The 27,730-nt window shown below is 34.2% G+C and overlaps 2 protein-coding genes across 3 annotated transcripts; one reads left to right on the top strand and one right to left on the bottom strand.

The window, feature by feature from the left end:
- The first annotated feature begins 3,049 nt into the window (after window positions 1-3,049).
- Window positions 3,050-5,051, top strand: LOC131144758 (arabinogalactan O-methyltransferase 1-like). The gene is made up of 2 exons (XM_058093606.1): window positions 3,050-4,583; window positions 4,709-5,051. Exon 1 carries the CDS (start codon window positions 3,404-3,406, stop codon window positions 4,265-4,267), a length of 864 nt encoding a protein of 287 aa, XP_057949589.1. The 5' UTR covers window positions 3,050-3,403; the 3' UTR covers window positions 4,268-4,583; window positions 4,709-5,051.
- Window positions 5,052-6,513: 1,462 nt separating this feature from the next.
- LOC131144756 (uncharacterized) lies at window positions 6,514-26,598 on the bottom strand. Of its 2 annotated transcripts, XM_058093605.1 has the most exons (5): window positions 26,202-26,598; window positions 22,762-22,865; window positions 22,455-22,568; window positions 7,079-7,162; window positions 6,514-6,767 (listed from the first exon to the last, which is right to left on the bottom strand). In XM_058093605.1, the coding sequence occupies exons 1-5, from the start codon at window positions 26,467-26,469 to the stop codon at window positions 6,711-6,713; spliced, it is 627 nt and encodes a 208-aa protein (XP_057949588.1). In that variant the 5' UTR covers window positions 26,470-26,598; the 3' UTR covers window positions 6,514-6,710. The 2 variants fall into 2 exon arrangements, with proteins under 2 accessions (XP_057949588.1, XP_057949587.1); XM_058093604.1 differs by having other exon boundaries at window positions 6,514-7,162; window positions 26,202-26,565.
- Between the last annotated feature and the right edge of the window lie 1,132 nt (window positions 26,599-27,730).

The following is a 27,730-nucleotide window of genomic DNA, read 5'->3' as shown; positions in this document are numbered from 1 at the left end:
GTTTATGATTATATGTATACCACAGAAATGCTCATGTTGTCACACACTAGTGTTAATTTATTTCCTTTACTTAGAGGTGTCTCACCTCGAATTTCATAAACATTTTAGGAGCCCCTGATAGGAGAGCGAATAAAACTCCGCTGATTTAGTACTGTTGATTTGCCCTCTCTGAAGGGTAAGTTTTGGTAGGGACGGTTAGATTTTGTGGAAATGTCCCTAGATCTTTGTTTTGGGATGTATATACTTAAATACAGTTGATGTAGTCACTCTGGTATTATGATAAATGATTTCGTATTTATGATATTATGATTGTATGTTTCCTACTGCTTAGGCTTCCGTTATGTGTTTTGATGTATCCCTAATACCCACGGGTTCAGATGGATTATGATCTGTTGAGTTTTGTGATATTTATTTGATTATATTATAAAAAAAAATATGTAGAAATTAAGTAGGTCGTCACAATATGTATATATATATATATATATATATATATGTATGTATGTATGTATGTATATATCGATACTATATATATATTACAAAACTTTAGGGCCTAAGGAGCCTTTAAACTTCCAATGTCCAATTTAAGAATTTTTAATTTTTTAAAATTTTAAGTCAAATTTTTTATTTATTGAAATTTTTATTGCTCGGTCTTATTGACTATTTATAATTAATATGTGTTTTGAATGATTCGTTATTCTACTGCTACATATCGACATTTCTTATGAAGAACTATTGCATTTTTTATTTTTTATACTTTTTTATTATAGTTTAATAATTTATTGGTTGACTATACTATTTTTTTAAATTATAGAGAAGTTTATTGTATCTAGTTAATTTCAAATTTAAAAGTTTTTTGCTTAATATAAGAAATTAATTACTTGACTTTGACTGATAAGTAACATTTTTTTTTATAACATAACGAAAAATATATGTATACATACTTAGAATTTAAAAAATTTTAATTAATATATTTTTATATATTAAAAAATAATCAATTTTCAAAAATTGTCATTTAATAATGAATAAAAATTAATAATTGATTTGACAAATTAAATTTAAAATACATTGATAACTCCTTATATTTTAAGAAAAAACTATTAATTAATTAACTTTTATTTTAAATTACTAAAATATCATTATGATTTTTTATTGAAGAAGCGCATATATAAAAATATATGATCTCAAGGTCTAAGATTCGATTCCTTACTTGTGATTTGCTAAGTATGAATTACTAGAAATGCGTTAACAGTGACAATATTTCGTTTTCCAATTTGGCATCACCTGAGTTGATCTAAAAGATTTGTCTATATTAAAGTTTCGAGTCAACAAAAAAATATAGGGCAAAAGACACTCACCTCTTCTAAAATTTGACAACAAGACACATACATTTTCTAAAGTTTCAAAAATGTCATAACCTTTTTTGAAATTTATCAAAAAGATTTATTTTTTAAAAAAAAATATAAAAAAAATTTTTATTTTTTTTATAAATCTCATTAAAGGTTTTTGAAAATTTTGAAACCTCAAAAAATTTTACTATTTTTTTTTATCAAAATTTATAAGAGGTTCATGTCTTATGTGCAACACATATATATATAGTGTACGAGTGCGTGTGTGTTTAGAATAAAATGAAATGATTTGACAGCTATCAAAATCACCAAAAGAAAAAGCAAAAAATACAAAAAAAAAATTGATTTCTTGACCACTGGGAAAGAGAAAAAAGGTAAAGAGGCAATCATTTAGAGAGTGCAAATTATGAACATTTTTTTGACTAAAATCGCAACATCAACACTCCACACCAATTTATGTTTCTTTTTATGTGAGAAGTAAAGCAATGCCCGGTGATATGGGTAATCCAAGCTTTTAAACTTTGACTTAAAACAATCTCTTGCCCGGTGATATGGGTAATCCAAGCTTTTAAACTTTGACTTAAAAGGCTCTCTTGCGGACTTCAAGTTCCAGGACAGCTTTTAATTAAGGTAGGCCATATTAAATTACTTTTTCATATTTAAATATTAATTAAATTTCAAAAAATAAATTGATTGGCGTTTAAAAATCAGAATATTGATTTGAATTTGTATAAAATGATTTTTAAAATTATATTGACTTTTTTTTTTTTTCCTTTTAAATCTAAAGTGTAAAATCTATACTCACAAATAATCTCAGTGTTTATAAAAACAAATATGAATCACACTTATTATTTTTTTAAACATCTAAATAGATTTGTTTGTTAATTGTAAAGTTGGCTAATCTTGAATTTACTTTTAAGAGATGGAGAAAGGAGCGTGGCTTGATGAGATAAGGTGTTTTTTATTATTTAAACTAGCCTAGTACAAATTTTCAATGTACTCAAAAAATATATATGGAGTAAAGTTTTTGACAAAACGAGTTATTCACAGCTCATTATTAAAAATCCATCAAAAGTATTGAAACCTTTTTTATTTTTTTTGGAAGTTATTATGGTTCCTCTATTTATTATGTAGAAGTCAATTTGTTATTAAGATAAATATATTAGGTGGTTGTAGGAAGTGTCGATTTTTTCTTTTTGATCCTTAATTTTAGGGGTCTGTTGAAGTACTGTCTCCCAAGCGACCGGATGGAGTCAGCCGAGGAAACGCCAAGTCATTAGCCAAATATAGCTAAATTTATATTACTATTCTTTTGTTAATATTTTTTTTTACTAGATTTTGATGTACTATTTTAACAAAATTGTACTTGATGCTTGATAATTCAAACTTAAATATTACTTTATCTGAATATCAGCTCAACAATATTTGCATCTTTTTTTTTTTTTTTTGAAAATGATAAGAAAAAAAATGAGTGTATTTTATCAAAACTAAAATCATTTTTGAATTAAAGTTTCCGTTTAAATTTTTTTCAGAAATTTGGCTTTGAAAATTATTCTTGATGTGATTGTCAAATGAACATTATACAAACACAAAAATTATTGAATTCTAAACTTGATAACGTAATATAGCAACAAAATTAACCTATCAAATTTTAAAATTTTAATTATTTTAAAATCAATAAGGGAAACCAAAATTAAGAATGTAAACAAATATTGTATTAATGCTACGTTAAAGGAATTCATTTTTTTTTCAAGGAATAACTAAAAAATTTCGAAAAGAAAAAAAAAATTGAACAATACTTCCTCCATCCAATCACCAATTGCCACGTCGATCATAAAATAGTTCGACCTAATACGTGAGCAAACGGAACGTGCGTACCACTGTACCCGAAGAGAAAAAGGAGTCTGCATGTCGGGTCAACCCGCCCCTCTATATAAGGAAATTATTTCACCAACCCTTTTTTATCTCAGGAAAATATCTCTTTCTCAGGAAACGAAAGCACCGAAATCAAACACGCCATTCACTGCCGGATTTACGGAAGATTTCAATTAAGCAGCATGAAGAAGCGCCACCTCCTCCCGGAGCAACCGTGGCTCCTCGGCGGAGCTCTGGCAGGCCTCTTTGCCGGCGCCGTTCTCATCGGCGCCTTCCTCCGATCCACTGACACCCCCCTCTTCCGCTCAACTGTCGTAGCTGCCCACGGCGGCGCAGGAGGAGCTGTCGCCTACTCCTCCGCCGAGTCGGTCGAACTCGTCGCCGCCATCCTCCACTACGCTACCTCCCGCGACGTCCCGCAGCAGAGCTTCCAGGAGATCACCGTCACCTACGACGTCCTCCGGGCCCATCGCCGCTGCAACTTCCTCGTCTTCGGGTTGGGCCGCGACTCCCTAATGTGGGCCTCCTTCAATCCACGTGGCACCACGCTATTCCTCGAGGAGGACCCCAAGTGGGTCCAGTCCGTACTCAAAGATTCCCCTACGCAGCTCCGAGCGCACACCGTCCGGTACGCCACCAAGCTCTCCGAAGCCGACGCACTCCTCGGCGCGTACCGCTCGGAACCGGCGTGCTCGGCGGCGAAAGCGTACCTCAAGGGGAACGCCCGGTGCAGGTTAGCGCTGAGCGAGCTGCCGGATGAGGTGTACGACACGGAATGGGACCTGATAATGATAGACGCGCCGAGAGGATACTTCCCGGAGGCGCCGGGGAGAATGGGGGCGATCTACTCGGCGGCGGTGATGGCGAGGGCGAGGAAGGGATCCGGCGTGACGCACGTGTTCCTGCACGATGTCGATCGGAGGGTGGAGAAGGTGTACGCGGAGGAGTTCTTGTGTCGGAAATACCTGGTGGGGGCCGTTGGGAGGCTGTGGCACTTCCGAATACCCCCAGCCGCCTCTAATAGCAGCGATGCTGTGTTTTGCTAGATGAGTGCTGGTTTTCCGGCGGTGAACCGTTGAGGGGGAGGATCGGTGCATTCAGCGGGGAGATCGTCATCGTTGATTTGATGAATTTCGAGCGCTTTGGGTAAATCAGGACCGTTCATTTTATGAACTCCAGATGAGTTTCGGTATCTCAAGTATAGCAATGGTGTTTTCTCATGGTGACGGGCAGTGATGATAATTTTCGCCTTTTTTTTTTTTTTTAAAGAAGAACTAGAGAACAGACATTACCATTTGCAATTTGTTATTGTTAAAATGACAAATCAATTTTCTATTTCGTAAACTCCACCAAAAATAAAAGGTATGCTTGTATATTTGTGGAGGTAAAATTAGAATTTAAAATTAGGAAATATCTAATTCAACTTTTTTAGTTTTACTTAATTGTAAGGACTTCTTTACTCTGAGTTTGTGTCTTTCTTTATTAAGGGGCAAAAAGAAAGTAAAAACAATGTCGGCAGAAAATGGATGCGAGAGAGTTGAAGAGGTGGAAAGGACAAGGGATGAGTTGGCGCTTGCCAAGCCAAGCCAGTCATTCGCTCAATTCTTCATATCAGGCCATGTGTCGGGGATCGGTTTAAACACAGATCGATCTCCAGGGACTCGAACCGACGACGATCCTCCTCCAACCTCATCAGCACTTGCCACTGCTCCGTGTGGGCTTGCGCACATTTAGTATGTCTAGATGTAGATTAGTTTTTAATGAGAGTCATTAGTCTTTCTTATGTAGTTCTCTGGTAACATTTTAATAGCCCAACATTTTCTTTTCAAACTAAGTTTAGTCAGAAAAGAAGATCCTACAATTAATAACCTCGTGGGAATAAATTATAAGCTAAACTATATATATATATATATATATATATATATATTTGAAGTACTTAAAAACTATGCTTAAGAGCATAGATTTTGAGTTTTAAATTTGAATTTATTGTGGATTAAAATAAAACCTCAAATAATTTTTTATTGCATATCTTTTAAATTCACACAAAATTTTGAAACTCTAAAAATAAGGCCTCTCCCAAATATAAAGTTAGGGTGTATTTACTCATAGAAAATAAGTTTTATTCTTTATTTTAATTTTTCAAAGAATAACAAAAAAGTCAACTAACTTTTTTATTGCCGGAGTGAATAATTCTTATTTTGATTTCCAATTTTTCAAAAAATGCTATATCATTATCTATTTTTCAAAATTTACATAGAAAAAGATTTTTTTATTGTTTTTTAGTTTTATGATTTTATACACTGCATTTAGGAACATAAAATTTAAATTTTTGACATGAATCTAGATTGATATAGATTTAAACGGAATGGAGAATGAAATTACTTTAGGCATGTTACAAACTCACACAAATCCAATCCAAGCTTCAAAATTTATATTCCTCAATATTACCATTAACTTTTTTTAAAATTTAAAAACAAATTATCTTTTTTATAATTATTTTTTAAAATTAAACAAAGTCATTATTTCTAACCTTTTAATATAAATCATAAAAAATAAAATATATTTAAAACTTTATAATTTTTTTAAAAAATAAAAAGTAAAAACTATCGCACAGCCAAACTGGGTATCAATTTTTTCCCCTTTTCTTCTATGAAATCACAGAAGTTTGGTAAAAAAGCGAACCTCATCATGGCAAAATGAGGCTTAATAATATAAAGATTTTAATAACTTCAAATATAAAATGAACTGTAATAAAAAATAAATGACAAGACAAAATATTTAAATCAATGTTTTTTTTTTTTGAAAGTTTTAGTATTAATATCTTATTCCATTTTAGATGAAATGGCACAATCTTTTACAATAAGTTTTTTAAGTTATTGATCTCTATCCAATTTTTATTATATTTCCATAGTAATTCCATCTTTTTCTAAGGTTGAAAACATTAGATAAACACACAGTTTAAATCTAATAGATTTCAAGAAAATAATTTATATGAGGAGCGAAAATAAACACATATGGTTCGAATTTCAAAACCAAGAATATAACACAAATACCGGTTCTTGCTTATGAGAGTTGATCTAAGAAATCAGAAGATTAGTGCAATTCCTTACTTCCTTTGAATTGCCAGAATGACACCAAACCAGAAGAGATCACTAATTACATGGCTAAAATTAGGTTAGTTCATTATATAATCCCTGATATCCTCTGGAGTAAAAATGGAATGGATAGCTTCTAAGTTTCTCATCCTAAAATGATGTAAAGAGTCACTTCTCAGATGTTTGAAACGTATAAGGGGTCGAATTAATCATTTGATTTCATTATACTCTTCATTCAAATTTCCATTCCATTCCCTTTTCTACTCTATTCTATTCTGCAAAACCAAACATGACATTAAAGATCCAAAGGGAGGAGGAAACAGCAATTATCCTGCCCTAATATGATTAGAAGAATTCTATACAAAAATATGATGGCTGAGTGGATGAATTTACACTACAAAAAGTACTTCATTCGGTCATCTCTCCTCATTGCATTGTACACAGCTTGGACCTGTGAGCCACAAGGAAATTGAATGTTAGCAGATATTCATTGTCTGGCTGGTTATAAACACATGCAGGAGGGTTTTTTAATCAGTGCCACCATAACATCTACAAGAATCTGGTTAACTTCATGTTTGAGCCTAGTAGAGTTAAACAACGCGCCCCCCACCCCCCCCAAAAAAAATCCCCTAGAAACAAAAGTTCCACAAGAGGCAGAGAGAGAGGCAAGGAATACACAAATCAATTTTTCTATCTGATAAACCAGCCTGTGTGTGTGTGTGTGTGTGTGTGTGAGAGAGAGAGAGAGAGAGAGAGAGAGACCTGCTCACTGGACACTACTTGAACAGGTCCAATATTCACAGAAACATATTTGCCTCTTGAAGATAATTTCTGCCTCACACGGCCCTGTTTTGGAACATGACAATAGCAACTTTAATTAGATTCAGATACTCAGAAAAATAACTTTTTCTATTTTATCAACTAGATATACTTTTCAGCCGTTTCAACAATTATTTGTACTGTTTATTTTTTGATATAGCACCAGATTTTTTTTTATCAAATCCGATTCTGCTTGTAGATTAGGGAAGCAAATCTGTTGTGCAATCAGTTTGAGATATGGAGTCCATGATAAAATCAGATTTCTCACCAACCCAGAAAGGCAGAGAAACATTTATAATGCTTCTAAAAAGCAAAGAAGTAAAACCAAATTCAGATGTAGACTTTACTATATCAATCAAGCACAATTTATTCACTTCTTTATTTACCGTCCAGTATGCATGCTTTCATTAAGCTCCAAAGGGGAAGGAGCTCATGTAAACTAGTAATCAAGTACCAATGGTAACGCCTATACAAAAAATAAACTATCAACAAAATCTAGAAAGACCAACAACCAAAAGCATTCTCAGCCATTTGGCAATGAAGAAGATGGTCAATCAACATCTCTTGGTTCTCACAAAGAAAACACTGGTTGATCAAACCAATTCCTCTTCTTTAATTGTCTGTAGCTGAAATCTCTTCCTTGTCATCTCTCATTTCTAAAATGCAATCTTAGAAGGTCCTTCAGCTCTCCAAACTGCTTTGGAAATATAAATAAATAAATAAAAATTGCTGCCCATGCCTTCATCTAAAACCAACAAACCTGCTCTCTTCATATATACTTCCATAATCCAAACCCCCAAGGTCTTCTACTCTCACTTGACCTGAAGCCCATCCCTTATCATCTAACTACTAATTTTTGCTTCTATTGTCCCCATCCAAAAATTTCTCTTTGAAACTGAAAACCTATATAAGCATTTTCCAAGTACAATTATTCTGAGTAAAATATTTGACGTCTTCTTTCAAGCGGGTAAAACCGCTATCAATCATTAAACCCATCTACACAAGAAAAAGTGTATCAATTCATTGATTTTGGAATAGCTAGCAGCTTGACATCCATTCAGACAGCTGCTTTAAGATAATTGAAAAAAAAAAAACACTATTCACTGTTTGACTTACCTATAGCCATTTGTTATATGACATGCTACTTGATCCAAGCATAATTGTTACTTGTTAGAGCCGTGCAATTTGTATCAATCCAGCCTTGAATATATTCAGATTGCATGGGAGAGTTGGAAAATGTCTGAACTGTAGGTGAATTGAATTTCACCACCTAAATCAAAGAATCAAACTGAATCCAATGATTCATGCAATTCTGTTCTATCAGGTCATATCTGAATCCAGTTGGCCCCAACTGGTTTAAAAGCCAAAACAGCCTTTTTATACTCTATTTTTTCCCCATGCAGTTAGTAAGTATTGCCTCTCTATATAACTACATGATTTCTGTCTTGCATGAAAGAAGAAAATAGTTCATGCTCCACTTTGTTGGCCTTCTGCTGTTCTGCATTTCTGCCATTGAGAAGAAAACCCACAACATATAGAGTTCTGCACTTCTGCCATTGAGAAGAAGGAGCAGGTAACTGATCAGTTAGCTTGTGATTGTCTTCTCAAGATTCAAAGGCTAGTTTTGTATTAGTTTTTTTTTTTTTTTTAATAAAATTTTAATCAGTCTTGCCCATGTTTTTTATCTACCTTTTTTCCTCATTTTTAAGCTGTTAGAGAAAGCAAATGCATGAACTATGATTTTTTTTCCCACTGAACATCATAAAATTCATTTTTTAAATCAATTTTTGTCAATTTTTTCAAATTTTGTATTGAATATTACATTTTGATGATTCTTGATTCCTGAAATTGTGATTTTAATTCACAATTCAAATCTCAATTTGCCAACTATGAATCCAATTATGCTATACAACTATACACACACATTGCATTATAAATCAAAATGAACCAACAATTGGTAACTGCCAATAAAAGCTGGACCAATCAGCCCATTCTGCTTCAGATACATCAAAATCAAACAATCCAACTACAGATAAAACTCAAACATAAGTCTGTTTTTTCTGCAAGCCTTATAAACTGTAGTAATTTTGACTTTATCCTTAAGATGCCCTGCTCTCGTTCCACTTACAGATAAAGCTCAAACATGCCCTCACTTTCTATGCCAAATCATTGATATCACACACAAGAGAAAGATCAAAACTCTGAACTAATGCAATGCATCAACACTTTCACCCAGCCCTTTAGACATTCACTGTTATCACATCATTTATAGTTAGGCTGCTTTCACTTCTTGCATTTATCATTTTCAAACACTCCCTCCAAGCCACCAGAAAATATATACTTCCCTTTTCACTTTATGCCAAAGGAGCCTTCAACATTTAAAAAACTTCTTGTTTTCTACACCAAAAGAATCATACATCCCATTATAATGTATACAGATTATATAGGTTGGCTTTTCCAGATGCAATATTTGGTTTTACTTTTCTGAATTGCTGTGATCCCATCTTCCTACCATCTATTTCAAGGTCCTTGCCTTCGTACATAGCACAGCCATTAAGGGAAATGAGAGAGAGAGAGAGAAGGAGAAATAAGAAGGCGTGTGAGAGAGGGGTTGTAAGCACGCGCGTGTGTAAGAGAGAGAGATTTGAGGGGGAGGGGGAATATTTTCTCAAATATGATTCCAAAACTAACCAACACAGCACAACTCCCCTACAAAAAAATTATTCATTAGATAAATTACAATTAAACCCCTTGCTAAGTAAGCAAGAACCCCTAATATCTCTAATTATCATTTAAAAATAAACACCTACATAAAGCATAACCTCACAACAACAAAAGTCACCAAGCCTTAAGTCCCAATAGGTGCAGTTGGCCGCATGAATCCTCTTCCACCACCTATTGATCTAGGAAAATCTCCTCTTAACTTATGCAGGGCTGGCAAATCCTTATATCTCAAACCAAGCCTTCTAGGTCAATGCCTCCCCTTCCTGTAGTCACTAACATTAACTAACTCACTTCCATCTTCATTAGTGCATTATTTGACTTGTAAATGGCCAAACCATCTCAACCGCCCTTCTCTTGTCTTCTGCTATTGCTATGTTTTACTACAAAAGTGTTTGTTTCTTAATTTATCTTTCAAAGTTACACCACTTACCCACCCACCTCAAAATTCGCATTTTTGAAAATTTTTACTTTTTGGATATGTTGTTTCTTAATTGCCCCACAATCTAGCATCTCAAGTGTTGGCCTAACAAGGTTTACAATTCTTATTTTGATGATAACAAATCATGATATGTTTAATATGATTTGTTTCAAATGAAAGTTTTTCAAGAAAAAGGCAAAGCTTAGAGAGAGTTCAAAGCTCAAAAGGATGATAAAACTTATGATGAAAGTACTATTCAAAAAGACCAAGAAAGAAAGATTATCAGAAGCTCAAAGATGATTGCGAACAAAGAATTAATTGAAGATCAAAAGAATATAGTTTTAAGAATGGTTGAATGTAAGTACTTCAAGTAAACTTTAAATGTAAACTAAATTGAAGCTCTTATAAAACAAAAGGGAAACTTAGAAAAGTAGTGTTAGAAAAACCTTAAAGAATGTTTTAAAAAATCAAAGTGAATGAGGGTTCAAAAGAAGAAAATATTTTTGAAATCTGAAAGGCTAGGCAACTGCCTCCATGTGGCAGGCGACTACCCAAATTAAATAAGGAATTTTCAAAGAAGCAGTAGGATGCCAGGCGACTGCCTCAGCACAGCCAGGCACCTGGGTGGTCACGCCAGGCGACTATTAGTGTTCTGTGTTTTGAAATTCTTCTATGGCAGGCAACTGTCAGGTCGTGGCAGGCGACTGCTACTGGAACATTTTTAAAAAAAATACTCCAAAGGAAAGATTTTTTAAATAGATTTCTTGAGCACTACTCTTTTGAAAAACTTGGGGATTACTTCACATAAACTTGGGGGGCAAGGAATTACTTTTAAAACTTCTATAAATAGCCCCAAACTTCAAAGATTTTTTACACCAAGAAATTTTCCAGCAATCAAAATTCCCTAAATGCTCTCAAACTCTCGTGTTCATCCTACTTCAACTATTAAGTTACTGCTGAAACAAATTCCAAAGTAGAGTCTTCAAAGTCTGAATCTTTCGACACTTGAAAGATATTTGGTGATCTAAATTCAGCTTGAGCTTCAATCTTGTTATATTTGATTTACTTTGAAGTATACTTGTATTGAAACTTGTACTAATTTACTCTGCTGTGAGAGTTTTTTTTTTTGTACACAAACTCTTCTCTATCTTGTTTCTTGTTTATAAACGATTCAAGGTTGTAGAATCGTTGGACCAAACGAGGGAATATTGTTTAGACAGGCGGGCTCTAGCCTAAAGGAATGAGTGGTTGTAATCGGTATTGTTTCACCCGTCAACGGAACTAAATTAGTGAATCCTTTAACAGTTTGCCAAAGGCAAGGACGTAGGCTGGGTATAAGCCAAACCTCGTAAAACCTTGTGTCTCTCTTTTTCCTTACTCTTTATTTTTCAGCAAAACTTACAACCTACGTATATGCTTTAAATTGTTAAATTTTGAGATGGTTGTTAAATTGACCGGAAGATAATTTGTTTTGGCTTGATCAACATTGATTGCGGAAACCGAAAGGGACTACGTTGGTTGATCATCCTAAACTTATTAATCTGAAAGTTTGTTTAATTACTAAACACAAGGAAGAAGTGTGATTGTGGAATAACACAGGGCTTATATAAATTTTGCATGCTTTATATTTTGATACAGGGCTATTGATATAAAAATCAAGATTTTGATTATTTTGTTGATTGGTTGTGATTGACTTGATTTTGTGATTGCTTGTTGTGATTGTTGATATAAAACAAAGTATTAAAAAGGAAAGAATTTCAAAATCCCAATTCACCCCCCTCTTGGGAAGTTATCCTAATTTCAATTGGTATTAGAGCCTAGTTATAGCAAATTCCTAACAAGAAGCTATAAAAAGATCTAAATGGCAAACATAGAAGTAACTCCTTTTGGAGAGGGCCAATCCTCAACTCGTCCACCAATCTTTTGGAAAAAGAGAATGCAAATCTACCTCCAACACATGGATTGGAAAACGTGGGAAGTAGTTATGGATGGAGACCTCATTCCCACTAAAATAGTAGATGGAAAACAGATTCCAAAAGAGAAAAAGGATATGATCGATTTAGATTATAAAATGCTTCAAATAAATTCAAGTGCTATAAATGCTTTGTATTGTGCTTTAGACGCTAACGAATTTAATAGGGTTATGGCTTGTAAGACGGCTAAAATAATATGGGACAAATTAGAAGTACATATGAAGGAACTATTAATGTTAGGGACAATAGGATAGACATGTTAACAAGTGAGTATGAAGCATTCAAGATGAATCCAGATGAAACCATATCAAGTATGTACACAAGATTCACCCACATAATCAATTCCTTAAGTGCCTTAGGAAAAACTTACACCACCTACAAAATGATTAGGAAAATTTTGGGAGGCCTTCCTTTCATATGGGAACCAAAGGCTACAGCAATTACCGAAGGCAAAAACCTTAAGACCACTTCCTTAGATGAACTCATAGGTTCACTCCTTACTTATGAAATGACTCTAAAAGAAAGAAATCCTGAACCGAAACATAAGAAATTTATTGCACTAAAAGCATCTAGCCACAGCTCAAGTGAAGAGGAAAGTGAGACAAGTGATTTAGATCAAGATGAATTAGCATTCATCACTAAGAGACTAGGTAAGTTTTATAGAAGGAATAAAAGATTTCCTAGAAAGTTCAATAGAAGGAAAACTGAAAAAGGAGAATCAAGTAGAAAAGAAAATAAAAGTAAAAATGAACCTCCAATATACTATCGCTGCAAGAAACTAGGACATATCAAACTAGACTGCCCATTACTCAAGAAAGACAAGAAGAAAAAGAAGGAAGCTATGAAGGCTACTTGGGATGACTCAAGCTCCAGCGAAATGGAAAACGAATCAAGTGGACAAAAGATGGCAAACATATGCTTCAGGGCGAATGGCGAAGAGGTAAATTCCTACTACTCTTCAACAGAATCTTGCAATGAATCTAGGTACGAGTCATGTGATAGTATACCCTCATACAAGGAATAATAAGCTGAATTGTTTTCCCTACATAAAAGATTTATAAAAATTTCCAAAAGAAATATAACCTTTAAGGATCAAAATAAAGAACTATTGAAGCAACTTGAATCATTCAAAACCATTGAAAAAGAAAAAGACTCTTGTATTGAGAAGTTAGAGGGGGAAGTAAATAAAGCAACTCAAGAATTAGGCAAAACTCATAAAGAAAACTTGAATAAAAAAGATTTAGAAGTGAATGAACTTAAGAAATTAGTAGAGGATAAAGAAAAAATTATATTTAACTTTACAAATGGTAAAGATAATTTTGAAAAGATGATTGGACAGCAAAGGCTAGATGGGAATAAAGAAGGAATAGGTTATAATGGTAAAACAAATAAAAAGAATAAGAAATTATACATGGAATACTTCGTCAAGGAAGCCAAACACTATGCTAACACTTCCTCAAACAACAAACATGAACACACTACTTGCTATATGTGTAAAGACTAAAGGTCACGTAATGTTTGATTGCCCACTAAAAAGAAAGTCTAAAAAGAAAGTATGTTAAAGTACAAGGAGAATGAAAAGTTAATAATGGAACTAACAACAAAACAAAGAAAGTTAAAAGAATTTGGGTTCCAAAAACTAACACAATGAATCCTCCATTGTAGGTATGTTTTAGGACAATATCGTCAACGGATAAGTGGTATTTGGACATCGGGTGCTCAAGACACATGACCGGCGATAAGTCCAAGTTTACCTCACTAAGACAAAAGGATGAAAGATATGTCACCTTCGGCGATAATGCCAAAGGTAAGATTATTGGCATCGGGAAAATAGGTAAAGAACCTTCTATTACCATTGATAATGTGTTATTAGTAGAAGGATTAAAACACAACCTTTTAAGCATTAGCCAATTGAGTGACAAAGGGTTTGAAATAACCTTTAAGAAAGAAAAATTTGTTATCCAAAATCCTAAAGAAAATAAAACCTTGTTTATAGCTCATAGGATAAATAATGTTTATTGTATAAACCTTGAGAATCTAGTGAATCAAAAGGTAACTTGTTTAGCAGCAATGAATGAAATAAGTTGGCTATGGCATAGAAAATTAGGACATGCTAGCATGGACCTATTATCCAAATTATCAAAGAAAAATCTTGTAAAAGGATTACCAAATACCAAATTCATAAAAGACAAGATGTGTGATGCATGCCAAAAGGAAAAGCAAGTTAAAACAAGCTTTAAAAAGAAAAAATATATATCTACTAAAAGACCCCTAGAATTATTACACATAGACTTATTTGGTCCAACTAGAACCTTAAGCCTAGGAGGAAAATAATATGCTTTTGTAATAGTGGATGATTATTCAAGATTCACTTGGGTATTATTCCTAACAAACAAAGATGAAGCCTGTGACATGCTAATCACCTTATGTAAGAAATTACAAAATGAAAAAGGCTATAATGTAACAAGTTTTAGAAGTGATTAAGGTAGGGAGTTTAGAAACAAAGAGGTTGATAAATTCTGTAATGAATATGGAATGAATCATAATTTCTCAGCACCTAGAACTCCACAACAAAATGAAGTGGTAGAAAGAAAAAATAGAACCCTACAAGAAATGGCAAGAACGATGATAAATGAACATAACCTACCTAAATACTTTTGAGTTGAAGCTGTAAATACAACATGTTATATTATAAATAGGGTGTCTGTAAGATCAAGTATAGACAAAACGCCATATGAACTATGGAAAGATAGAAAACCTAATATCTCCTACTTTCATGTATTTAGATGCAAATGTTTTATCCTTAACACTAAAGATGATTTAGGAAAGTTTGATGCAAAATCTGATGAAGGTATCTTCTTAGGCCACTCTACAAATAGCAAAGCCTATAGGGTTTATAATAGAAGAACTCTTACTATCATTGAATCAATACACATAACATTTGATGAATCAAACAAATATGACAATAAAATTGAAACAGATGAAAAAGAAGATATTCCACAAAAAGAAGAAGATCTTGAAATAAAAGAAGAAAATAATAATGAAACTTCAAATGAAAACATTGTAGAAAATCTAGAACTACCTAAAGAATTGAGATATGCTAAAAGTCACCCAAAAGAACAAATTTTTGGTGAAACTTCAAAAGGAATAACCACTCGAGCCTCATTGAAAAATATTTGCAACCATTATGTCTTTTTATCTCAAGATGAACCCAAGAATATTGAAGAAGCCTTAAAAGATGATTCTTGGATTATAGCTATGCAAAAGGAACTAAATCAATTTGAAAGAAGTCAAGTGTGGGAACTTATACCAAAACCCAAAGACAAATCAATCATAGGAACTAAAAAGGTTTTTAGAAATAAAAATGATGAAAATGGGATAGTTATAGGAAATAAAGCTAGGCTAATAGCACAAGGTTATAATAAAAAAGAAGGTATTGATTACGATGAAACCTTTGCTCCTGTAGCAAGAATAGAAGCAATTAGGATGCTCTTAGCTTATGCAGCCTATAAGGATTTTAAATTATACCAAATAGACGTAAAGAGTGCATTCTTAAATGGATATATAAATGAAGAAGTATATGTCAAACAACCTCCAGGTTTTGAAAATTCAAAAAATCCAAATCATGTATTTAAGTTAACAAAAGCTTTATATGGATTGAAACAAACTCCTAGAGCTTGGTATGAAAGATTAAGTAAGTTCCTAATTCAAAACAATTTTTCAAGAGGAAAGATAGATAACACTTTATTTATAAAAACCAAAAATAAAGAAATGCTTAATAGTACAAATTTATGTTGATGATATTATTTTTGGAGCAACTCATGAGGATTTGTGTAATGAATTTGCTAAGTCTATGCAAAAAGAATTTGAGATGAGCATGATGGGAGAGTTAAATTACTTCCTATGGTTACAAATCAAACAAGCAAAAAATGGAACTTTCATAAATCAAACTAAGTACATTAAAGACATGTTAAAAAAGTTTGATATGGAAGAAAGTAAACCTATAGGAACTCCCATGAGCACCTTAGGTCCTCAACTAGTCTTGACAAGGATGAAAAAGGGAAACAAGTAGATACCAAGCACTACCGAGGCATGATAGGAAGCTTACTTTACTTAACAGCAAGTAGACAAGATATTATGTTTAGTGTATATATGTGTGCTAGGTTCAAATTGGCTCTTAAGGAATCACACCAAATAGCAATTAAACAAATCCTTAGATATCTACTAGGCACACTTGAACTAAGCTTATGGTATCCAAAGGGAACTGAATTTGAAATGATAAGCCATTCCGATGCAGACTTTGCTGGATGCAAGATAGATAGAAAAAGCACTAGTAAAACTTGTCATTTTCTAGGACACTCTTTAGTCTCCTAGTCTTCAAAGAAACAAAACTCTGTGGCATTATCCACAGCAGAAGCAGAATACATAGCAACAGGGAGTTGCTGTGCCCAAACATTGTATATGAAACAACAACTAAAAGATTTCAAAATTCAATACCAAACTATTCCAATAAAATGTGACAACACAAGTGCCATAAATATTTCAAAAAATCCAGTATCTCACTTAAGAACAAAACATATTGACATAAGACATCACTTTTTGAGAGATCATGTGCAAAACGAAGACATAATGCTAGAATTTGTAAATACAAACGACCAATTAGCATATATATTCACAAAACCACTCTCTGAAGAGCGGTTCATATTCATTAGATGAGAATTAGGAATGATGCATATACGAGAAGCAACCTAAACAAGTTTTCTGCTTGGCAGGCGACTGTCACCTAAATACCAGGCGACTGCCAGGCTACTGACTTTATATTTTCCTGTTTGACAGGCGCTTGCCTTCTCCTAGCAGGCGACTGCCTCGCGACGGGTAGGGTTTAAAACCCTGTAATATGTCTTTTAAACTTCCCCCAGGCGTCTGCCACTTCTCCTCTCTCTCTGAAAATCCTCATTCCTACTCTTTTCCAAACAAATTCCTCTTCCAAATCAGCCTGAAACCTTGAATCAAACCTCACCTCCACATCATTTCGCATAAAAACCTAGGGTTTATTAGCTTCCCTCTTCAAAACAAACATGCCACGGATCAAATCGGTTGGTAACAAGGGTTCCTCCTTCTCTACAAGGATCAACAATGATGAAGTAGAGAAGTGGTTAGTAACTCCTCACGCTAAAACTTTCTATAGGAATCAGATTGCGTCAGCCGAACCAATCCTAGGTAAAATCTTTGATGTTACATTCTTCAATTCTGATTTTCTTGAAATCATGGAACTTTTTAAGGAAATTGGATGAGAACGATTTATCACGTATCAAGCAAAAGGGTACTATCCAAACGAAGTTCGGACTTTCAATGCTAACATGGAGAAAATTGAATATGGGATAAAAACAAATCTTCTAGACCAAAGTATTCATCTTACTCCCATATCTTTGTGAAAAATTCTTCGAGTCAAGCCAGGAGATTTTGAGGTTCAAATTGCTGAGAAACAATGGATAATGACCCAAGGATTTACTCCAGAGGAATTTTTACCCCTAGTCATAACTAATACACCTATCTCCTTTGGGCATCCACCTCTTTACAAAAAGCTCAATTTCCAAGCTTTAATCTTGCACAAACTTATTACATATAATATCCTACCACGTTCTGGTTCTCATGATCATATTTTTTTCTTAGATTGTTTTGTTATGTGGTGCATTCTCAAAGGAAAAAAGTTGGATCTTCCAAGTTTACTTCTCAAATGGATCAATATGAAAGTTGATGCCCCTCGTGTCATTCCACCATATGCTGGGATCTTAAATATGGTATTTGCACATTTCAATGTTCTCACACCATCATTCAACTTCACTAGAAAAACCCATTACGATATCTTTTCTGATACTATTCTTAAGCGTATGGGATATAAGCAATCTTCTCAAGGATGCTTTCACAAGGGACATCGTTACATCTCATCTGCACCACCTCCTCAGCCTTCTATGCCAGCTCCTTCAGTACAACTTGACCCAAAAACTCTCTCTTGGTTCCTTCCATTTTACAATCACTATATGACCTTCAATGATGGAATGCAATCTGGACTTGGTACACTTCGGGAAAAGGTTTCCACTGTGAAAACTTATTGTTCAAGCCTTGTTCAGCGTGTTGACAAACATTTGGCTAGCCCATCCAAAGGCAAATCTCATATGGATATCAGCTCTGCTCCATCTAGTGATGATGAATCTGCTGAAAAATCTGATGAACAAGAAGAAGAGGAAGATGAAAGTGGGTCTATGGAAGCCTCCGATTGATTTGCTTCCTCTTTGTGTTGTTTAAAACTTTTGCCTATGCATTAGTATTTCCAAGTACTTCATAGGATAGTGTTTCCTTTGTGTTTGTAAGATCTACAAGTACTATGTATTACAACTCTTAACTATATTTTTTGTATCGCTCCCTTTTCCTTTTTGATTGATGTCCAAAGGAGGAGAGTGTTTGAGAGAAAGCAGTGCAAAAAGAAATATGCTATGAGCTTGTAAGAATGTAAGGGCTTGTAAGAATGCATATGTAATGGAATGCTTGTTGTATGAATGTTTTGAAAATGACATGATTTGGTATATGCAATATATTTGGTATATGCTTGTTGAAAGGGGGAGCCAAGAATTATTTTTTATTTTTATTTTTGCTCTAAATTTGTCATCATCAAAAAGGGGGAGATTGTTGGCCTAACAAGGCTTACAATTCTTATTTTGATGATAATAAATCATGATATGTTTAATATGGTTTGTTTCAAATGAAAGTTTTTCAGGAAGAAGGCAAACTTAGAGAGAGTTCAAAGCTCAAAAGGATGATAAAACTTATGATGAAAGTACTATTCAAAAAACCAAGAAAGAAAGATCATCAGAAGCTCAAAGATGATTGCAGAACAAAGAATCAATTGAAGATCAAAAGAATATAGTTTTAAGAATGGTTGAATGTAAGTACTTCAAGTAAACTTCAAATGTAAACTGAATTGAATCTCTTATAAAACAAAAGGGAAACTTAGAAAAGTGGTGTTAGAAAAACCTTAAAGAATGTTTTAAAAAATCAAAGTGAATGAGGGTTCAAAAGAAGAAAATATTTTTGAAATCTGATAGGCTAGGCGACTGCCCAAATTAAGTAAGAAATTTTCAAAGAGGCAGTAGGGTGCCAGGCGACTGCCTGAGGACAGCCAGGCGCCTGGGTGGTCACACCAGGCAACTGCCTGGGTTTTGGCAGTCGCCTGCCACTCGAATGTTTTTAAAAAAAAATACTCCAACAAGAAGATTTTTTAAAAGGATTTATTGGGCACTAGTATTTTGAAAAACTTGGGGATTACTTCAAATAAACTTGGGGGGCAAGGAATTACTTTTAAAATTTCTATAAATAGCCCCACACTTCAAAGATTTTTTACACCAAGAAATTTTCCAGCAATCAAAATTCCCTAAAAGCTCTCAAACTCTTTTGTGTTCATCCTACTTCAACTACTGAGTTACTGCTGAAACAAATTCCAAAGTAGAGCCTTCAAAGTCTGAATCTTTCAACACTTGAAAGATATTTGGTGATCTAAATTCAGTTTGAGCTTCAATCTTGTTATAGTTGATTTACTTTGAAGTATACTTGTGCTGAAACTTGTACTAATTAACTCTGCTGTGAGAGTTTTTTTTTTTTTGGTACACAAACTCTTCTCTATCTTGCTTCTTGTTTATAGACGATTCAAGGTTGTAGAATCGTTGGACCAAACGAGGGAATATCGTTTGGAGAGGCGGGCTCTAGCCTAAAGGAAGGAGTGGTTGTAATCGGTATTGTTCCACCCGTCAACGGAACTGAATTAGTGAATCCTTTGGTGGTTTGCCAAAGGCGAGGATGTAGGCTGGGTATAAGCCGAACCTCGTAAAATCTTGTGTCTCTCTTCTTCCTTACTCTTTATTTTTCAGCAAAACTTACAACTTGCGTGTATGCTTTAAATTGTTAAATTCTGAGTGTATGGTTGTTAAATAGACCAGAAGATAATTCATTTTGGCTTGATCAACATTGATTGCGGAAACCGAAAGGGACTACGTTGGTTGATCATCCTAAACTTATTAATCTGAAAGTTTGTTTAATTACTAAACACAAGGAAGAAGTGTGATTGTGGAATAACACAGGGCTTATATAAATTCTGCATGCTTTATATTTTGATACAGGGCTATTGATATAAAATCAAGATTTTGATTATTTTGTTGATTGGTTGTGGTTGACTTGATTTTGTGATTGCTTGTTGTGATTGTTGATATAAAACAAAGTATTAAAAAGGAAAGAATTTCAAAATCCCCATTCACCCCCCTCTTGGGAAGCTATCCTAATTTCATCTAGTATTATAGCTGTCCTAAAACTTTGTTTTTAGTTTTTAGAGTATTCTAAGGCCAAAGTACTTCTTTGCCTTACTTAACCTTTTCTAACTCTACATATTATATCTTCTTCAATTTCTCAATTTCCCCTTCAACTTGCAAAATAGATCCAAGGTATTGAAACATTTCCCCAATATTCTCTTAAGATGACTAAAATTATATTTTATAAATACACACATATATATTCTATCCTATATCTACTTATCTTCAAACCTCTAAATTCTGGAGCTTCTCTGCATAATTCTCAGATATCTACTCAACGTCTAGTTTCATTAATCATGACAATATTGGCAAACAACATATACAATGAACCCTCATTTTTGAATATTTCTAATAAGTTCATCCATCACTAATCCCCCCTCTCCCACATGTACCATAAACACTAGTCATTACTGCATATCCTTAATGACATTCTCCCTAACTTCCCTAGTATCCTATAATGGGCTATCGCTACACCAATAAAAACAATATGCAATTCCCTCTTTTTTACCCTAAGATTTTTCATAATCTTCTTAATAATAGAGATATAGCTTATGTAATTGATCTCCGGAGCACAAAACCAAATTAATGGGAGAAATGGAGGAGAGGGGAGGAGAAGAAGAAGGAAGAAGAAGAGGAGATACAAGGGGCAAAAACACGGGTTCATTATCAATTCAAATTTATTAAAAACCATCTCCCTACATGGCTTTCACACACTGTTTATAACAAAGCCTATAATACAAGATATTTACACATATACCCCAAAAGATCCATAAAATTACAAACACACCCCTAAAATACACAAATATTACAAACAAGCCCTCAACTACACACAATCCTATGATAATTAAACTAAGCACGCATAAACTATTAACAAAACCCAACAATCCCTTGATCCAATTATTTTGAATTAGTCTCCGGCAAGGGTTCACCATTGTCTGCCTTCTTGTCCTGCATTTCACTTCTTAGCAGCTTCTTTTGACACATTAAACCATTGTTTGGCTTCTTGTCCTAAATTTCACTTCTTAGTAGTTACTAGTTAATAGCTTCTTTTGACACATTTGTGCAGCTATTGAAATCAATAACCACAATGCACAGCTGCTTTTGACAACTCGACTGAGCATGAAAAATGTTCATTTTCCTCTAATCTTCATTTCCTCAAACCTTATGGAAAGAGTGTTTGGGTCTTAGTATTAGAAGATCCTTTATTCCCACATTGCCCCCCTTCATGAGGACCTCTAGTTGGCATCAAGTTGTGTTTCATCATTCTCTTCCATTTGAGTGGTGTTAGCCTCAAGATTTCTAGTCTATTTTGATGATAACAAAATATTATATTAATATGAAAACTTAAATTATTTATCTTGGAATATTTTATTCTTAAAATAAAAATATTATGGTCTTTGAAATAAACTTTGACAAAATTATGTGATGTTATATCTCAACTATATTTAACCATAGAATATATTTATATTAACACTAGTCCTATGAATTTGAGAATATTTTATTAATTAGCAAGTAGTTAATATAGAATTTGATGATGATCTGTATGCAAATTCAAATAACAAAGTTATGATGGATCCTTGACTTCTTGATACTATCTTAAGTATTATGCAAGTCATTCATGATGTCTATCTGACTATATTCAGCACTAAAACAAATAAATATTTTCCACTATTAACTCCATGAGAAAGTATGGATGAATTGAAACTCACATAAGACTGCATAAGAGACATGGTCAAAACAGAAAATGCTAGGATTTAACCCATGTATTGCCTTTGATATATCATTTCATCAATCAACAAACATCATCACTGATGTAACAATTAGCAACAGCAAATATAAATATTTACCTCAGGGATAGGCTGTTGAATTACAGATTCAACTGCTACAACCATAGCTTGCACAAAATCATCACCTCCAGTTCCAATTGCAGTAAACCCCCTGACTGTTGGGTATGAGTTCACCTACAAAGTCGACATCTATTGGTTTCAATGAAGAAATTGAAGATAGTAACAAGACCAGTACCAAATTTAAAATCTGAACCCTGTCATATCCAGTTAGTATTCTAATAAGCAACTTTATCATTTTTTCTTCAATGCTAAAAAATTCAACAAGAGTCCCCATGATAGAAAGTGAGAAAAAGCATTGACAGCATACCTTCTGATCGAGAGTGAGCCATTCATTGGTGGAGTCATCTGTAACAGTACCCCCAATTACTACATTGGTGGTTTGTCCAACTCTCCCCTCTGTCTTTGACACTTCTGCATCAATAAAAACAGTAACAATATAAATACACATCAAACATTAACCCTATGTTTGGAGAGGCCTTGGATTTAAATTTATATTGAATTTGAATAAAATGTAATATAAAATTGTATTGAAATTTGTTCAAATCTATACAAATCCAAATCCAAGGTCCAAAAATCATACCTCCAAACGCAGCATGTAAGAACCCGAACCGTCATATATGGAATAAATAAATAAGAGAAGGGTAAAATAGTAATTGAGCAGGCTTCGTCGACGAAGCCAAAATTTGTCGACAAAGGCCCTTCTGCTGTTTGGCGACGAATTTTAGGTGCTTGTCGACGAGGCGAAGCCGAGAGGTTTTGGGAATTCGGAAATCTCTAGCTCGTCGATGAGGTCACCGCTTCGTCGACGAACCGTCTTCATTGGCTCGTTGACGAAGACGCCAACTCATCGACAAGGTTGGCCGATCAAAGGTGCTATAAATATCTTATTGGGTTGCTTCTTAGCTAAGAAATCAAACGATCCTCTCTCTCTCTAAGAACTCGAATTCCACTTTCTCTCTCTAGATTTCTCTATTGTATGTTGCTAGAATCGACGATCCAACGTTACTACGAGGATCAGGGAAGGATTCTCTTCAAGATTTGTGGAACGGATCTTCATTCTGAGCATTTTCGGGTTTTGACATAAAATCGTTTTCAATTCTGTTTCGGTAGTTATGCAGGGAATGGAATTGTGAGTATGTTCTGTACTATAGTTTATGGGTTTTGGGAACTCAGTTTGCGGTTTAGGGGCCGTAGAGTTTAGGTTTGGATTTTCGGGGAAAGGGAAAGAGATTTTGTTTATGTCGGTTATTTTCGAAATCGGACTCAGTAGGACTGTAGTTCACGGTCCTGTGTGCGTTTTGGTAACTCGTTTTGGGAAAAATCTAACAAGTAAAATTATGAGTTTTTCATGTTACAGTTTGGGAAAAAAGGGGGCATTGGGTTGTATCTCTGGTTTCGTTGGAAAATCGTGAATATATTGTGATATATATTATGTTATGAGAATGACTATGCCTTGACTTGTTTAAACTGTATATTCTTGAAAAATCATGATTTTAGATTACCAAATGGGTATGGATTGTTTGGTTATATGAACATGTATGATTGTGTTTTGCTGTAATGAAATAGGAACTGGGTTCCAAATTGTTACAGGTTGTAAAAGAGTATTCGGCTCTATATCCGAGGGTGTGAAATATCACCTACCATATTTGGCAAGAGTGTTCGACTCTATATCCGAGGGCGTGAACCTTACCGGCTGATCATCGAAGGGTTTGGATCCACTAGTTGTACCGGTGCGATGCCATGAGAGTCTAGGGCTACGCCATGTGCCGGGGACGCCGTGTAATGCGGGCCGACTTCGAATCGAAGGGTGTGATGATACCGAGTTACTTGATCATGTGTGTGTGCGTAATATGCACTATACTGGAACTGTTTGTGAGCATATTGGAATTGCATTGAACTGTATATGTTTTATGTTATGATAACACTTATATGTCACACACCGATATAACCTGAATCTGCCTTACTGAGAAGTATCTCACCCCTATCGTATGTACATGTTTTTCAGGTCCTTCAAGTAATTGGAACTAGCGTTCTTGTGTTGAGAGCGTAGTGGTCGGTGTACATTAGATAGTACTTGTGTAAGTACTAGCACTCTATCGGGTTGTCATTTTGGGGTTTTGGTTGGCACCCGGGTTTGTGTTTTGTATTATGGAGCCTAAACTCCTTTTGTATAGACTCTGATATGGTAAAATGTATGTATAGAAAGAACAGTTTTCGCTGCCTATTTGTCATATTTATGAATGTGTATAGGGTGTACGGGAGCCCCACGAGGTCAGACCCTCATTCATTATGGTGTATCATTGGTGCTTTGTAATGATACATGGACAGGTTAGGTTACTATTTCACCCCTAGGTCCCATTACCAGGTTCGGGGCGTGACACAGCATAAGTAAGTATTTCACACATAATAGCTTATAGATGAGCAACTTTTCTCGTTTGGAACCACTTATACAAAAGTACTTTCCTGAAAAAGTACTTATATGAAAAATGTACTTATCTAAAAGTAGTCGTAGAATACTCATTATACGTAATTTTTAAAGTACTTTTTTCAACAGAAAAAAAAGAAATAGGAATACTTATTTTCTTTTTTTTAAAGTAGTCTAGATGCTTTTTAAAGTACTTACTAAAAAACAAATATAGAAAATACTTATTTCCTTCTTTTTTTTTAAGTAATTTCGAAAAGTGCTTTTTGAAATAAGTTCTTCTTCAAGTATAAATAAAACACTACTTATCAACACAAGTACTTATAAAAAGTACTTTTCTGAAAAAAATACTTATTTTTAAGACATTCCAAACGGGGGCTAAGTGACTGAGTGACCAGTATTATCATTTGCCTTGTTCATCTCATCTATAGAGCAATAATAATGGTTGCACCTTGCAACAAAAAATGAACCCATGCCCCTCCATGAATTACTACAACCTCTACATGCCCATTCATAGTGGAATGATAGATTGCCAAAACATTCCACTAAAAGTTGTTTTATTGGTTCCTGCAATGTTACCTAGACGGCATGGTTAGTGGAACATGAATGCTGGTTAGTGGAACATGAATGCGATCACAAGATGGCACATGCGCTCAAATGAAATGTTAGGTATGCTTAGGGATACCTAAAATGAATTGTGAGATGCAGCTTGTATCTTTAACAGATGACATTGTGTTCTAAATCTAAAAATCTAAATCAAAAAGAGATTTTCTATAGAAAAAAAAACAGATCAGTAATGACAACCTAAATTTTAATGTGTTAATGCTTCACTTAAATGTATTATCATACATACATTTCAGAATTAAAATTCGAATAGCGAGATTTGGTAATTAGTATTCTTGAACGAATATGTGCCATGTTTTGAAACATTGGATAACAAATCGCAGTTTGATAGGGTGTTAATGTTTGTTTGTTTGTTTTTTTTTCCCCCCCTTTTTCCTTTTTTTTTTTGGGGGGGGGGGGGGTGGTGGTAAAAACGATCTTCTAATTGCATCGCAAGCGTCTAACGAGATGAATTATGCTCATCAAGTAGAAGAACCAAGCCACGCTCTGATGCATAATAATTTAAATTCCTTTTCATAAATCGCCTCAGTTCGATAACAGTAAACTAATAAATCTAACGAAGAAGAAGGACCATAATTTCGATCACAACATTATAATTAATCGTTAGAACGTGAGCTTGAATACAAACCAACAGGTGATGCAGAATAAAAACGGAAAGTAACTATAAAATCATTTCTGCTAAACATATCGACCAAGCGCACCTGAAATGGCCTTGAGAACAGCTTCCTGCGGAGGACCTTGGTCTTCCTGAGAAGGAGAAGGGGGCACGTTTTCGCCATTAGAGCAATTAACATGAACTCGCCGCGCGCAGTCAATGTCCGGAACCCTAATGATCCGACATCCGCTGCACAACCGGGGCGCCGAAGATCGGCGGATCCTGAAGGACGAAGATGCGGAACTCTGAGAACGATTCAAGGGCCGCCAGGGCTCGGACAGGAAAACGGTGCGGAGCACGGTTCTGCACGCCATTTCTGATCCTTATGCCTTGGGCCTTCTCTCTGGTCACCAATGTATATCTTTTGTGATATGGGCGCCTTCGATTTTAGTAAAAGGGGCGGTCGTATAGATAAACAGAACGTTGGATTACTAACTTAACATGTCAAATGATAATCCTGATCCAATCAAATAATAATACGTTTCAATTTTTTTTTGTTTTATTTTTATATTTCAATAAAAGTACAAGACTTATACATGTGTCAATATCGAGCATAACAAATTTGCCACTTGTAATATTGAGTTGATAGTGTAGGACTATCCAAATAAAATTTATATGATACATTTTATGAATAGCATTGGACTAACAATTTAACATTTTAAGTTATCATTTTATTTTAATTAAATATTTACGTGTAGATTATTTTTTATTTTATTTTATTTTATTTTAAATTTCGATGTAAGTAAGAGATTTGCATATACGTGTTAACAGTTAAGTTGAATAAAGTTGTCCCTTGTTATATTAAGTTAACTGTTAAAAATTTTATAAATAAAATTTACCAAAAAACAAATGATGTAGGACGAGATGAATCGACTTATGCCCCATGATTTGATTGGAAGTCGTCCACATGTCACTGTGTCGACAAAGGAAAGGAATAAGATTATATTTTTTTAAATGAAATAAAATAAATTAATAAATGTAATATTGAACTAGTTAATTCTCTCTATCGACCTATCTACTATAGCTTTAATGTCATGTTTTAAGTATCTTTCAATAATGCGATGGAAATCCTAAAGCAAACCCTAATTATAGCGACGGGGAGAACTTGTTTGCTCGAATAGCTGAAATGTACGGATTCGAACAAGCTACTGATGATACAGAGAGGACCGCTTTCAAAAGTGCAGAGAAGAAGTACAAGCTCTACTACGACCTCCTTTCCAAAAAGTGAGTACATGACGAACCATCACTTTTCTAATTCATAAGAGATTTTTTTTTCTCGCTTGACCAATTAACAATTTCTTACTTTTAGATATCGTTTCTTAGGAAAAAACAGCCGAAGAAAGTCGACCCGTCGGAGGTGATCGATTTCAAGTCAATTCTTGAGACGTTCGATCAAAATGGTGAACTGTAATGATCCCTCTTGAAATGGAATGAACTCAACACAATTTGTAATGACTCAAGTGAGTGATAATTCCTTTGATTGAATGAATTACTTGTAAGAGAATGAAATTACAGAAATGAACTGAATCTAATACTTTAGTGCATATAAAGAAAATGGAAATAAGAACAGTAAAA

The sequence above is a fragment of the Malania oleifera genome, chromosome 12, assembly GCF_029873635.1.
Source record: "Malania oleifera isolate guangnan ecotype guangnan chromosome 12, ASM2987363v1, whole genome shotgun sequence".
In the NCBI taxonomy this organism is placed as follows: domain Eukaryota; kingdom Viridiplantae; phylum Streptophyta; class Magnoliopsida; order Santalales; family Ximeniaceae; genus Malania; species Malania oleifera.
Note: the sequence above shows the minus strand (reverse complement) of the source record. Positions and strands in the feature narration are given on the sequence as shown.

What these genes read in the sequence shown, in the direction of transcription:
- LOC131144758 (XM_058093606.1), top strand. Translation starts at nt 3,404, where the DNA reads ATGAAGAAGCGCCACCTCCTCCCGGAGCAACCGTGGCTCCTCGGCGGA.
- LOC131144756 (XM_058093604.1), bottom strand. Translation starts at nt 26,469, where the DNA reads ATGGCGTGCAGAACCGTGCTCCGCACCGTTTTCCTGTCCGAGCCCTGG. An exon ending in TGTTCTCAAGGCCATTTCAG is followed by an intron (nt 22,866 to 26,201) that starts GTGCGCTTGGTC and finishes TTATTGATGCAG; the next exon opens with AAGTGTCAAAGACAGAGGGG. An exon ending in TTCAACAGCCTATCCCTGAG is followed by an intron (nt 7,163 to 22,454) that starts GTAAATATTTAT and finishes GTTCCAAAACAG; the next exon opens with GGCCGTGTGAGGCAGAAATT.